Raw genomic sequence first — 14,453 nt, 5'->3', positions numbered from 1 at the left:
TCGAGTAGGTCTAGTTGTTGCTGTAATCCCTGTTCTGTGGGAGACAGCAGGACCAGGTCGTCCGCATAGAACAGGGATTTCACTTCTCCATCCAGGAGACGGAGACCTGGTGACTCGCTTTGCTCCAGCATGTCTGCTAATTCATTTATGTATATGTTGAACAGGGTCGGGCTCAAATTGCAGCCCTGCCGGACGCCTCTTCTCTGGGTGAAGAAATCGGTGCGTTTGTCTCCAATTTTGACCCCGCATTTGTTTTTCAGATACATTGATTTAATAAGGTCATAGACTTTGCCCCCTATTCCACACTGAAGAAGTTTATAATAGAGCCCTTCGTGCCATATAGAGTCAAAGGCTTTCTTGAAGTCGATGAAACAGGCGAATATTTTCCCATTTTTTGTTTGGTGTATATGTTTTTCAATGAGGGTGTGAAGGGTATAGATATGGTCGGCGGTGCGGTGTTTTGGAAGAAAGCCTATTTGGTTTTTTCTGAGGATATTATGTTTGTTAAGAAAATCAAGTAATCTACTATTTAGAATACTGCAGAATAACTTCCCTAGACAACTGTTGACACAGTTGTCTCTCTGTCTCTGTCTCTCTCCCTCTGTCCCTCTCTCTCTCTCTCTCCCTCTCTCTGTCTCTCTCTCTGTCCCTCTCTCTCTCTCTCTGTCCCTCTCTCTCTCTCTGTCCCTCTCTCTCTCTCTGTCCCTCTCTCTCTCTGTCCCCCTCTCACTCTGTGTGTGTGTCTCTCTCTCTGTCCCTCTCTCTCACCCTCTGTCTCTCTCTATGTCTCTCTCTTTGTCCCTCTCTCACTTTCTGTCCCTCTCACTCTGTCTCTCTCTCTCTGTCCCTCTCTCTGTCCCTCTCTCTCTCTCTGTCCCTCTCTCTCTCCATGTCCCTCTCACTCTCTGTCTCTCTCTCACTCTCTGTCTCTCTCTCACTCTCTGTCTCTCTCTCTCTCACTCTCTGTCCCTCTCTCTCACTCTCTGTCTCTCTCTCTGTCCCTCTCTCTGTCCCTCTCTCTCACTCTCTCTCTCTCTGTCTGTCTCTCTCTCTCTCTGTCCCTCTCTCACTCTCTGTCCCTCTCTCACTCTCTCTCTTTCTCTGTTCCTCTCTCAGTCTCTCTATCCCTCTCTCTCTCTCTCTATCCCTCTCTCTCTGTCCCCCTCTCACTCTGTCTCTCTCTCTCTGTCCCCTCTCTGTCCCCTCTCTCTCTGTCACTCTCTCTCTGTCACTCTCTCTCTCTGTCCCTCTCTCTCTCTGTCCCTCTCTCACTCTCTGTCTGTCCCTCCCTCTGTCCCCCCCTCTCTCTCTCACTCTCTCTCTATCCCTCTCTCTCTCTCTCTGTCCCTCTCTCACTCTCTCTGTCCCCTCTCTCTCTGTCCCTCTCTCTCTCTTTATCTGTCCCTCTCTCTCTCTCTCTATCCCTCTCTCTCTCTGTCCCTCTCTCTCTCTCTGTCCCCCTCTCTCTCTCTGTCCCTCTCTCTCACTCTCTCTCTCTGTCTGTCCCTCTCTCTCTCTCTGTCCCTCTCTCACTCTCTGTCCCTCTCTCACTCTCTCTCTTTCTCTGTTCCTCTCTCAGTCTCTCTCTATCCCTCACTCTCTCTCTCTATCCCTCTATCACTCTCTCTATCCCTCTCTCTCTGTCCCCCTCTCACTGTCTCTCTCTCTCTCTCTGTCCCCTCTCTCTCTGTCACTCTCTCTCTGTCACTCTCTCTCTCTCTGGCCCTCTCTCTCTCTATCCCTCTCTCACTCTCTCTATCCCTCTCTCTCTGTCCCCCTCTCACTCTGTCTCTCTCTCTCTGTCCCCTCTCTGTCCCCTCTCTCTCTGTCACTCTCTCTCTGTCCCTCTCTCACTCTCTGTCTATCCCTCCCTCTGTCCCCCTCTCTCTCTGTCACTCTCTCGCTATCCCTCTCTCTCTCTCTCTCTGTCTCTCTCTCACTCTCTGTCTCTCTCTCACTCTCTGTGCCCTCTCTCACTCTCTGTCACTCTCTCTCTATCCCTCTCTCTCTCTCTCTGTCCCTCTCTCACGCTCTCTGTCCCCTCTCTCTCTGTCTCTCTCTCTCTCTCTATCCCTCTCTCTCTCTCTCTCTGTGTCCCTCTCTGTCTCTCTCTCTCTGTCCCTCTCTCACTCTCTATCCCTCTCTCTCTCACTCTCTATCCCTCTCTCTCTCACTCTCTGTCTCTCTCTCTCTCACTCAATTCAATTTCAATTCAAATCACTTTATTGGCATGATAAGTTACATCTTATGTTGCCAAAGCATCAAAATACATTTATGGTTGAACACATAAACGCAGATCTATTCATACAGTTTATAAACAGATATATCCCTGAGTGTATAAATATACATTCGCATAATTTATATATACTCTTTTCTTAGTTTTACTGGTTGTCCCTCTGTTTATGGCAAGCTGTAACATAGTGTGCTGCTAGTGTTACACAGTTTCTCTCTTCCCCTAGTAGGTATGGGAGTTTTTGGTCGTCATTCAAATTTCTGAATTCCGGGCATATTTGTGAGAATTTTTGGTAGAAATTCTCCCTGATGCCCTGATATTTTCCACAGGCTGTGAGGAAGTGCATCTCTGTCTCCACCACTCCCTGACTGCAGTGAGAGCATATCCTGTCCTCTCTTGGCAGCCTGGTCTGCCTGTGTCTGCCTTTTTCGATCGCCAGGCTATGTTCACTAAGTCTGTACCTTGTCAAGGTTTTTCTCAGTTTGTTATCCTTTACCATGGTCAGGTACTCAGCCATGTTGTATTGTCTGTTTAGGGCCAAGTAGCAATTGAGTTTGCTTTGGGTTTTTGTTGTTTCTGCCCAATATGACAGGTATTTTTCTTTTTGCTTAGTGACAATTGTGTTGGGTCGAATTCTCTGTGCTACGATGTCACTGTCCTGGGGCTGGTTATTGTTAGTATTGTTAGTGGTTGCTTCACTGAGTCCCAAGACTAGTTGACTGAGGGTTGCTCATTTTTAGGTGTTTTCAAAATTTGGTGGCTCTTTTTTGGATAGTAATTATTAGTGGAACTCTCACTCTCACTCTCACTCTCTCTCTCTCACTCTCACTCTCTCTCACTCTCTCACTCTCACTCTCTCTCTCTCTCAGTCTCACTCTCTCTCACTCACTCCCACTCTCTCTCTCTCTCTCACTCTCACTCTCTCTCTTTCTCACTCTCACTCTCACTCTCACTCTCTCTCTCTCACTCTCACTCTCACTCTCACTCTCTCTCTCACTCTCTCTCTCTCTCACTCTCTCTCTCTCTCACACTCTCTCTCACTATCTCACTCTCTCTCTCACTCTCTCACTCTCTCTCTCTCACTCTCTCATTCTCACTCTCTCTCTCACTCTCTCACTCTCATTCTCTCTCTCACTCTCTCTCTCACTCTCTCACTCTCTCTCTCTCTCACTCTCTCTCTCTCTCTCACTCTCACTCTCTCACTCTCTCTCTCACTCTCTCTCTCACTCTCACTCTCTCACTCTCACTCTCTCTCACTCTCTCACTCTCACTCTCTCACTCTCACTCTCTCTCTCACTCTCTCTCTCTCACTCTCTCTCTCACTCTCTCTCTCTCACTCTCTCTCTCACTCTCTCTCTATCCCTCTCTCTCTCACTCTCTATCCCTCTCTCTCTCACTCTCTATCCCTCTCTCTCTCACTCTCTGTCTCTCTCTCTCTCTCTCTATCCCTCTCTCTCTCACTCTCTATCCCTCTCTCTCTCACTCTTTGACTCTCTCTCTCTCTGTCAATTCAATTCAATTTTTCAATTCAAATCGCTTTATTGGCATGATAAGGTACATCTTATGTTGCCAAAGCATCGAAAAACATTTATGGTTGAACACATAAACGCAGATCTATTCATACAGTGTCTCTGTCTCTCTCTCTCTGTCACTCTCTCTCTGTCACTCACTCTCTGTCCCTCTCTCACTCTCTCTATCCCTCTCTCTCTCTCTCTGTCTCTCTCTCACTCTCTGTCTCTCTCTCACTCTGTCCCTCTCTCACTCTCTGTCCCTCTCTCTCTGTCACTCTCTCTCTGTCGCTCACTCTCTGTCCCTCTCTCACTCTCTCTATCCCTCTCTCTCTCTCTCTCTGTCTCTTTCTCACTCTCTGTCTCTCTCTCACTCTCTGTCCCTCTCTCACTCTCTGTCCCTCTCTCACTCTCTGTCCCTCTCTCACTCGCTCTATCCCTCTCTCTCTGTCTCTGTCTCTCTCTGTCTCTCTCTCTCTGTCCCTCTCTCAATGTCTCTCTCTCTGTCCCTCTCTCAATGTCTCTCTCTCTCTCTCTCTTTCCCTCTCACTCTCTGTCCCTCTCCCCCTCTCTCCCTCTCCCTGTCCCACTCTCTCTCTCTGTCCCTCTCTCTCTCTCTGTCTCACTCTCTGTCCCTCTTTCTCTCTCTGTCCCTCTCTCAAATTCAAATTCAAATTCAAATCGCTTTATTGGCATGATAAGGTACATCTTATGTTGCCAAAGCATCAAAATACATTTATGGTTGAACACATAAACGCAGTTCTATTCATACAGTGTATAAACAGGTATATCCCTGAGTGTATAAATATACATTCGCATTGTTTATATATACTCTTTTCTTAGTTTACTGGTTGTCCCTCTGTTCATGGCAAGCTGTAACATAGTGTGCCGCCAGTGTCACACAGCTTCTCTCCTCCCCCAGTAGGAATGGGAGTTTTTGGTTGTCATTCAGATTTCTGAATTCAGGGCATATTTGTGAGAATTTTTGGTAGAAATTCTCCCCGATGCCCTGATATTTTCCACAGGCTGTGAGGAAGTGCATCTCTGTCTCCACTACTCCCTGACTGCAGTGAGAGCATATCCTGTCTTCTCTTGGCAGCCTGGTCTGCCTGTGTCTGCCTTTTTCGATCGCTAGGCTATGTTTGCTAAGTCTGTACCTTGTCAAGGTTCTTCTCAGTTTGTTATCCTTTACCATGGTCAGGTAATCAGCTATGTTGTATTGTCTGTTTAGGGCCAAGTAGCAATTGAGTTTGCTTTGGGTTTTTGTTGTTTCTGCCCAATATGTCAGATATTTTTCCTTTTGCTTAGCGACGATTGTGTTGGGTCGAATTCTTTGTGTTACCCTGTCACTGTCCTGGGGCTGGTTATTGTTAGTATTGTTAGTAGTTACTTCACTGAGTCCCAGGGCTAGTTGACTGAGGGTATTCTTCTTTATGGTCAGCTCTTGGCATTTCAGGGCGTCGTAGTGATAGCATTGGGGGTTGCTCATTTGTAGGTGATTCCAAAACTTGGTGGCTCTTTTTTGGATAGTGATTATTAATGGATATTGGCCTAGTTCCGCCCTGCATGCATTGTTTACTGTTTTCCTTTGAGTCCGGAGGATACTTTTACAGAATTCTGCATGTAGGATCTCAATTGGGTGTTTGTCCCATTTTGCAAATTCTTGTTGTGTTAGCAGTCCCCATACCTCACTGCCATAGAGCGCAATTGGTTCAATTACTGATTTGAAAATTTTGAGCCAAATGCTAATTGGGATTTCTATTTGGATTGATTTTTTGATGGCATAGAAAGCCCTTCTTGCTTTCTCTTTCAGTTCATTCACAGCCAGTTTGAAGTTTCCCGTAGAACTGATTTTTAAGCCCAAGTATGTGTAGTTAGTGGTTTGTTCAATTTTGGTTGTTCCTAGTGTGAAATTTATTTTGGGTCCCTGATGTTTGGATCTTTGCTGGAACACAAGGACTTTGGTTTTTTGGGGATTTATTGTCAGGGCCCAAGTCTGGCAGTACGACTCCAGCAGGTCCAGGTTCTGCTGTAGACCCTCCTTAGTTGGTGACAGCAGAACCAGGTCGTCTGCATAGAGGAGGAATTTAACCTTGGATTCATATAGGGTGAGGCCGGGTGCTGTAGATTGTTCAAGTAGTTTTGCCAATCCATTTATGTAAATATTAAAGAGTGTCGGTGAGATTGGCGAGCCCTGCGTCACCCCCCCGCCCCTGTGGGAAGTATTTTGTTTGTTTGTCTCCAATTTTAACTGCACATTTGTTGTTTGTATACATTGATTTAATTACATCATATGTTTTCCCTCCTACCCCGCTTTCGATAAGTTTCAGGAATAAACCGTCATGCCAGATGGAGTCGAAAGCCTTCTGGAAATCTACAAAGCATGCGTAGATTTTGCTTTTGTTATGGTGAACGTGTTTGTCAATTAGGGTCTGTAGGGTGAAGATATGATCGGATGTTCTATAGTTTGGCAGGAATCCAATTTGGCTTTTACTCAAGACATTGTGCTCCTCAAGGAAGTTTATAAGTCTTTTGTTTATGATGCTACAGAATACCTTCCCCAGGTTACTGTTTACACAGATGCCTCGATAGTTGTTTGGGTCGATTTTGCCCCCACTTTTGTATATGGGCGTTATGAGTCCTTTGTTCCAGATATCAGGGAAATAACCGACACTCAGAACCAAGTTGAAGAGTTTTAGGATAGCCAGTTTCATTTTGTCGTCTGTGTATTTAATCATCTCGTTTAGTATGCCGTCTGTCCCGCAAGCTTTTCCTGGTCGCAGGTCCTTGAGTTTTTCAAGAAGTTCTTTTTCTGTTATTATGGCGTCTAGCGGGTTTTGGTTATCTTTTATGGCCATTTCTAGCTTTTCCAGTTTTTTGCATATTTGGTGTTGCTCTGGTCTTAGTGTGTTTTTCTGGTATAATTTTTCAAAGTGGTTTACCCATGTGTCCCCATTTTGAATGGCCAAATCGTCGTGTTGTTTTTTGTGTAGTGTATTCAAGTTGTCCCAGAAACAATTGGAATCAATGGATTCCTCCATGGAGCTGAGTGTATTCTTAATATATTGCTCTTCTTTGGTTCTGAGTGTGGTTCTGTATTGTGTTAGTGTCTGACAATAAGTAAGGCGTAATTCCTCGTTTTCTGGATGTCTGTGTTTTTGGTTTGATATTTTTCTAAGTTTTTTCCTCATGTTATGGCAATCTGGGTCAAACCATTTTTCATAGTTTTTTGTTTTGGGTTTGTTCTTGCGAGCTTTCAAGTTTGCACTTGTTGCCAAATTATCAAAAATATTGTTTAGGTTAATAACTGCCCGGTTTACGCCTTCCTTATTGTGAGTGTATATGTTATCCAGAAAGGTGTCTAAGAGAGCTTGAGTTGATGCATTGCTAATTGTTTTCTGGTATTTTTCCGTGTCGTTTTTGGCCCATCTGTACGATTTTTTGGTGTTGTACAGTTTACTGGGTTGTGTTTCTATGTTGTTTGTTTCTGTCTTTTTGAGATACATAGTAATTTGACTGTGATCTGAAAGTGTTGTTTGTGGTTTGACTGTGAATGCTCTGAAAGAGGATGGGTCTAAATCTGTAATCATATAGTCTACTGTGCTGCAGCCAAGAGGTGAGCAATAGGTCGATCTTCCTAGGAGGTCTCCTATGAACCTACCATTGACAATGTACAGACCCAGGTTTCGACAGAGCTGTAGTAGCTGTTTTCCGTTGGTATTTGACTGCTTGTCGCAGTTATGCCTGTATGGAAGGGAAGGGAAGGGATGTCAAAGTGGTTATTCCCGAATACGTAATTGTTTCCCTGATTATTGGTGAAGTCTGGTTCTTCGCCCGTTCTTGAATTGACACTCTCTGTCCCTCTCCCACTCTCTGTCCCTCTCTCTCTCTCTGTCCCTCTCTCATTCTCTGCCTCTCTCTGTCCCTCTCTCTCTCACTCTCGCTCTCTGTCCCACTCTCTCTCTGTCTCACACTCTCTCTCTGTCCCTCTCCCACTCTCTCTCTCTGTCCCTCTCTCTCTCTCTGTCCCTCTCCCACTCTCTGTCCCTCTCATTCTCTGTCCCCCTCACTCTCTGTCCCTCTCTCTCTCTCTGTTCCTCTCTCGCTCTCTCTGTCCCTCTCTCGCTCTCTGTCCCACTCTCGCTCTCTGTCCCACTCTCTCTCTCTGTCCCTCTCTCGCTCTCTGTCCCACTCTCTCTCTGTCCCTCTCTCGCTCTCTCTGTCCCTCTCTCGCTCTCTGTCCCACTCTCGCTCTCTGTCCCACTCTCTCTCTCTGTCCCTCTCTCGCTCTCTGTCCCACTCTCGCTCTCTGTCCCACTCTCTCTCTCTGTCCCTCTCTCTCTCTCTGTCCCACTCTCGCTCTCTGTCCCACTCTCGCTCTCTGTCCCACTCTCGCTCTCTGTCCCTCTCTCGCTCTCTGTCCCACTCTCGCTCTCTGTCCCACTCTCACTCTCTGTCCCACTCTCTCTCTCTCTATCTCTGTCCCTCTCTCACTCTCTGTCCCACTCTCACTCTCTGTCCCTCTCTCTCTCTCTGTCCCACTCTCTCTCTCTGTCCCTCTCTCGCTCTCTGTCCCTCTCTCTCTCTGTCCCTCTCACCCTCTGTCCCTCTCTCGCTCTGTCCCACTCTCTCTCTGTCCCTCTCTCTCTCTCTCTGTCCCACTCTCTCTCTCTGTCCCTCTCCCACTCTCTCTCTCTGTCCCTCTCCCACTCTGTCTCTCTGTCCCTCTCTCTCTCTCTGTCCCTCTCCCACTCTCTGTCCCCCTGACTCTCTGTCCCTCTCTCTCTGTCCCTCTCTCACTCTCTGTCCCTCTCTCTCTCTCTCTGTCCCCCTCTCTCGCTCTCTGTCCCTCTCTCTCTCTCTGTCCCTCTCTCTCTCTCTCTGTCCCACTCTCTGTCTCTCTCTCTCTCTGTCCCTCTCACTCTCTGTCCCTCTCTCTCTGTCCCACTCTCTCTCTCTCTGTCCCTCTCTCACTCTCTGTCCCACTCTCACTCTCTGTCCCACTCTCACTCTCTGTCCCTCTCTTGCTCTCTGTCCCACTCTCACTCTCTGTCCCTCTCTCGCTCTCTGTCCCACTCTCTCTCTCTGTCCCTCTCTCTCTCTCTGTCCCTCTCACTCTCTCTCTGTCCCACTCTCACTCTCTGTCCCTCTCTCTCTCTCTGTCCCTCTCTCATTCTCTGTCCCACTCTCTCTCTCAATTCAATTCAATTCAATTCAAATTGCTTTATTGGCATGATAAGGTACATCTTATGTTGCCAAAGCATCAAAATACATTTATGGTTGAACACATAAACGCAGATCTATTCATACAGTGTATAAACAGATATATCCCTGAGTGTATAAATATACATTCGCATAATTTATATATACTCTTTTCTTAGGTTTACTGGTTGTCCCTCTGTTTATGGCAAGCTGTAACATAGTGTGCCGCTAGTGTTACACAGTTTCTCTCTTCCCCTCGTAGGTATGGGAGGTTTTGGTCGTCATTCAAATTTCTGAATTCCGGGCATATTTGTGAGAATTTTTGGTAGAAATTCTCCCTGATGCCCTGATATTTTCCACAGGCTGTGAGGAAGTGCATCTCTGTCTCCACCACTCCCTGACTGCAGTGAGAGCATATCCTGTCCTCTCTTGGCAGCCTGGTCTGCCTGTGTCTGCCTTTTTCGATCGCCAGGCTATGTTCACTAAGTCTGTACCTTGTCAAGGTTTTTCTCAGTTTGTTATCCTTTACCATGGTCAGGTACTCAGCCATGTTGTATTGTCTGTTTAGGGCCAAGTAGCAATTGAGTTTGCTTTGGGTTTTTGCTGTTTCTGCCCAATATGACAGGTATTTTTCTTTTTGCTTAGTGACAATTGTGTTGGGTCGAATTCTCTGTGCTACGATGTCACTGTCCTGGGGCTGGTTATTGTTAGTATTGTTAGTGGTTGCTTCACTGAGTCCCAGGACTAGTTGACTGAGGGAGTTCTTCTTTATGGTCCTCTCTTGGCATTTCAAGGCTTCGTAATGATAGCAGTGGGGGTTGCTCATTTTTAGGTGTTTCCAAAATTTGGTGGCTCTTTTTTGGATAGTAATTATTAGTGGAAATTGGCCTAGTTCTGCCCTGCATGCATTGTTTACGGTTTTCCTTTGAGTCCGGAGGATACTTTTACAGAATTCTGCATGTAGGATCTCAATTGGTTGTTTGTCCCATTTTGCAAATTCTTGTTGTGTTAGCGGTCCCCACACTTCACTGCCATAGAGTGCAATTGGTTCAATTACTGATTTGAAAATTTTGAGCCAAATGCTAATTGGGATTTCTATTTGGATTGATCTTTTAATGGCATAGAAAGCCCTTCTAGCTTTCTCTTTCAGTTCATTCACAGCCAGTTTGAAATTTCCCGTAGAGCTGATTTTTATGCCCAAGTATGTGTAGTTCGTGGTTTGTTCGATTTTAGTTGTTCCTAGTGTGAGATTTATTTTGGGTCCCTGATGTCTGGATCTTTGCTGGAACACGAGGACTTTGGTTTTTTGGAGGTTTATTGTCAGGGCCCAGGTCTGACAGGCCGACTCCAGCAGATCCAGGTTCTGCTGTAGACCCTCCTTAGTTGGTCGCTCTCTGCCCCACCCCCGCTCTCTGTCCCACTCTCTCCCTCTGTCCCACTCTCACTCTGTCCCACTCTCATTCTCTGTCCCACTCTCTCTCTCTGTCTCTCTCTCTCTCTCTGTCCCTCTCCCTCTCTCTGTCCCACTCTCCCTCTCTCTGTCCCACTCTCCCTCTCTTGTCTCTCTCCCTCTCTCTGTCCCTCTCCCTCTCTCTGTCTCTCTCTCTCTCTGTCCCACTCTCTCTCTCTCTCTCTCTGTCCCTGTCCCACTCTCTCTCTCCCTCTCTCTCTCTGTCCCACTCTCCCTCTCTCACTCTCTGTCCCTCTCTCACTCTCTGTCCCTCTCTCTCTCTCTGTCCCTCCCTCTCTCTCTGTCCCTCCCTCTCTCTGTCCCTCTCTCTCTCTCTGTCCCTCTCTCTCTCTCTGTCCCTCTCTCTCTCTCTCTGTCCCTCTCTCTCTCTGTCTGTCCCCCCTCTCTCTCTCTCTCTCTCTCCCCCCCCCTCTCTCTCTCTCTCTGTCCCCCCCTCTCTCTCTCTCTCTCTCTCTGTCCCCCCCTCTTTCTCTCTCTCTGTCCACCCCTCTCTCTCTCTCTCTCTCTGTCCCCCCCTCTCTCTCTCCCCCCCCTCTCTCTCTCTCTCTCTCTGTCCCCCCTCTCTCTCTCTCTCTCTCTGTCCCCCCTCTCTCTCTCTCTCTCTGTCCCCCCCCTCTCTCTCTCTCTCTCTCTGTCCCCCCCTCTCTCTCTCTCTCTGTCCCCCCCTCTCTCTCTCTCTCTGTCCCCCCCCTCTCTCTCTCTCTGTCCCCCCCTCTCTCTCTCTCTGTCCCCCCCTCTCTCTCTCTCTGTCCCCCCCTCTCTCTCTCTCTCTGTCCCCCCCTCTCTCTCTCTCTCTCTCTGTCCCCCTCTCTCTCTCTCTCTCTCTGTCCCCCCCTCTCTCTCTCTCTCTCTGTCCCTCTCTCTCTCTCTCTCTCCCTCTCTCTCTCTCTCTCTCTCTCTGTCCCTCTCTCTCTCTCTGTCCCCCCCTCTCTCTCTCTGTCCCTCTCTCTCTCGCTGTCCCCCTCTCTCTCTCTCTCTCTGTCTCTGTCCCTCTCTCACTCTCTCTGTCCCTGTCCCTCTCTCACTCTCTGTCTCTCTCACTCTCTGTCCCTCTCTCTCTCACTCTGTGTCCCTCTCTCACTCTCTTCACTTCACCGCTTCCCTATCTGAGCCGCGGTGCCTGCTGGTTTCTGTCTGCTGGCTCGGGAACAGCCTGTGGACCCGGACCGGACCGGGAGCGGGCTCGGGACCTGCGGCCCGGGCTCCTGATCGGATCGGACGGGCTGGAAGCCGGGAGCCGGAGCCTCCGGGGAAGTTTGTGAGGAAGCCGGGCGGAGTGAGCGGGAGCCGGAGCCGCCGGACCATGTGGCCGCTCTACCTCCTGGTGGCCTCCGTGGGTGAGTGATCGGAGCCCGGCAACAGCTGGCGGAGTGACCGGGGGAGCAGCGGCCGGCCCGGGAGAGGAGGGGAGCAGGCGGCTCCGGCTCCAGCCTCCCCTCCCGGGGACTCGGCGCCGGAAAGTTTGCAAAGAGTGTCGGGCCCGGCCGGGAGTGTCCCGGGGGTGGGGAGCCGGGCTCGGGAAGGGCCGCTCTAACCCCGCCGCTGCCAGGCTGAGCCCCCCGGGCCGGGCCGGGCCGAGCCGGCAGGTCTCCCAGGACCCGGCATGTGGTTAAATGTCACACCTGACAGCGGCTCCTGACTGCGCCACTCCCACAGCGATCACTGCTCCTTCAGCAGAGTGTGAGAGAGTGAGGGTGTAAAGTGTGTCTGTGTGTGTAAAGTGTTTGTGTTTAGTGTTTGTGTGCAAAGTGTGTGTGTAAAGTATTTGTTGTGTCTGTAAAGTGATCGTGTGTAAAGTGATCATGTGCAAAGTGTTTGTGTGTAAAGTGATCATGTGCAAAGTGTTTGTGTGTAAAGTGATCATGTGCAAAGTGTTTGTGTGTAAAGTGATCATGTGCAAAGTGTTTGTGTGCAAAGTGTTTGTGTGTAAAGTGATCGTGTGTAAAGTGTGTGCAAAGTGTTTGTGTGTAAAGTGATCAGGTGTAAAGTGATCGGGTGTAAAGTGATCATGTGTAGTTTCTTGTGTGTAAAGTGATCATGTATAAAGTGATCGTGTGTAAAGTGTGTGCAAAGTGTTTGTGTGCAAAGTGTGTGTAAAGTATTTGTTGTGTCTGTAAAGTGATCGTGTGTAAAGTGATCATGTGCAAAGTGTTTGTGTGTAAAGTGATCATGTGCAAAGTGTTTGTGTGTAAAGTGATCATGTGCAAAGTGTTTGTGTGTAAAGTGATCATGTGCAAAGTGTTTGTGTGTAAAGTGATCATGTGCAAAGTGTTTGTGTGTAAAGTGATCATGTGCAAAGTGTTTGTGTGTAAAGTGATCATGTGCAAAGTGTTTGTGTGCAAAGTGTTTGTGTGTAAAGTGATCGTGTGTAAAGTGTGTGCAAAGTGTTTGTGTGTAAAGTGATCAGGTGTAAAGTGATCGGGTGTAAAGTGATCATGTGTAGTTTCTTGTGTGTAAAGTGATCATGTATAAAGTGATCGTGTGTAAAGTGTGTGCAAAGTGTTTGTGTGCAAAGTGTGTGTAAAGTATTTGTTGTGTCTGTAAAGTGATCGTGTGTAAAGTGATCATGTGCAAAGTGTTTGTGTGTAAAGTGATCATGTGCAAAGTGTTTGTGTGTAAAGTGATCATGTGCAAAGTGTTTGTGTGTAAAGTGATCATGTGCAAAGTGTTTGTGTGCAAAGTGTTTGTGTGTAAAGTGATCGTGTGTAAAGTGTGTGCAAAGTGTTTGTGTGTAAAGTGATCATGTGTAAAGTGATCAGGTGTAAAGTGATCGGGTGTAAAGTGATCATGTGTAGTTTCTTGTGTGTAAAGTGATCATGTATAAAGTGATCGGGTGTAAAGTGATCGTGTGTAAAGTGTTTGTGCGTAAAGTGTTTGTGCGTAAAGTGTTTGTGTGTAAAGTGTTTGTGTGTAAAGTGATCATGTGTAGTGTTTGTGTGTAAAGTGATTGTGTGTAAAGTGTTTGTAAAGTGTTTGTGTGTAAAGTGTTTGTGTGTAAAGTGTTTGTGCAAAGTGTTTGTGTGCAAAGTGATCATATATAAAGTGATCGGGTGTAAAGTGATCGGGTGTAAAGTTTCCTGTACGTAAATTTCTTGTGTGTAAAGTGATCGTGTGCAAAGTGTTTGTGTGTAAAGTGATCATGTGTAAAGTTTCTTGTGTGTAAAGTTTCTTGTGTGTAAAGTGATCTTGTGTAAAGTGATCGTGTGTAAAGTTTCTTGTGTGTAAAGTGATCTTGTGTAAAGTGATCGTGTGTAAAGTTTTTGTGTGTAAAGCGATCGTGTGTAAAGTAATCGTGTGTAAAGTTTTTGTCTGTAAAGTGATCGTGTGTAGTGTTTGTGTGTAAAGTGATTGTGTGTAAAGCGTTTGTGTAAAGTGTTTGTGTGTAAAGTAATCGTGTGTAAAGTGATCGTGTGTGAAGTGTTGTGCCTGTAAAGTGTGTGTTGTGTCTGTAAAGTGTTTGTGTATAAAGTGATCGTGTGTGAAGTGTGTGTTTGTGTGTCAAGTGTTTGTGTGTCAAGTGATCATGTGTAAAGTGTTTGTGTGTAAAGTGTAATGTGTTTGTGTGTGTGTAAGTATTTGAGTAAAGTGTTTGTGTAAGTATTTGTGTTTGTGTGTGTATGTAAACGTTTGTGACCTGCTTCCAAATCCACCTCCTCGCTGTCACCTTTGGACCTACCTGCAACTTCAGAAGTTTCTCTCACCTGTTAGGTTTACCTCCTCACACATGTTACTTTTTTTTGGCGTGCTGCCACAAGGTGATGTTTGCTGGATTATATACCAGCAGTTTGGGGCTCTCGGGAACAGGTAGTCAGTATAATTAAGCACAAACAGTGAGAATGTGCTGGTAATATAACAGTTACGTAGGATGGAGTTGCATGGATATGGATAGTAACATAACCATTGCAGTGAGTTGCACAGGCAGTAACAGATCCACAGCAATGAGTTATATTGAGATCAACATATAGACAGGAATGAGTTATCCAGACAGGTACATAGAAATTGAAATAAGTTACATGGATAGTAACAGAGCCATAACATT

At 46.8% G+C, this 14,453-nt stretch overlaps 1 protein-coding gene across 2 annotated transcripts in view; it reads left to right on the top strand.

The window, feature by feature from the left end:
* Positions 1–11,379: 11,379 nt before the first annotated feature.
* The window catches only part of ldlrad3 (low density lipoprotein receptor class A domain containing 3), a 209,834-nt gene continuing 206,760 nt past the window's right edge, over positions 11,380–14,453 (top strand). For both annotated transcript variants that reach the window (XM_086007555.1, XM_086007554.1), the window contains exon 1: positions 11,380–11,751. In XM_086007555.1, coding sequence (XP_085863681.1) covers positions 11,718–11,751 — 34 coding nt within the window. In that variant the 5' untranslated portion in view covers positions 11,380–11,717. The remainder of the gene's footprint in view (positions 11,752–14,453) is intronic.

Source organism: Somniosus microcephalus, chromosome 15 (genome assembly GCF_052327205.1).
Source record: "Somniosus microcephalus isolate GS21.2 chromosome 15, FLI_Smic_1.0, whole genome shotgun sequence".
In the NCBI taxonomy this organism is placed as follows: domain Eukaryota; kingdom Metazoa; phylum Chordata; class Chondrichthyes; order Squaliformes; family Somniosidae; genus Somniosus; species Somniosus microcephalus.
Note: the sequence above shows the minus strand (reverse complement) of the source record. Positions and strands in the feature narration are given on the sequence as shown.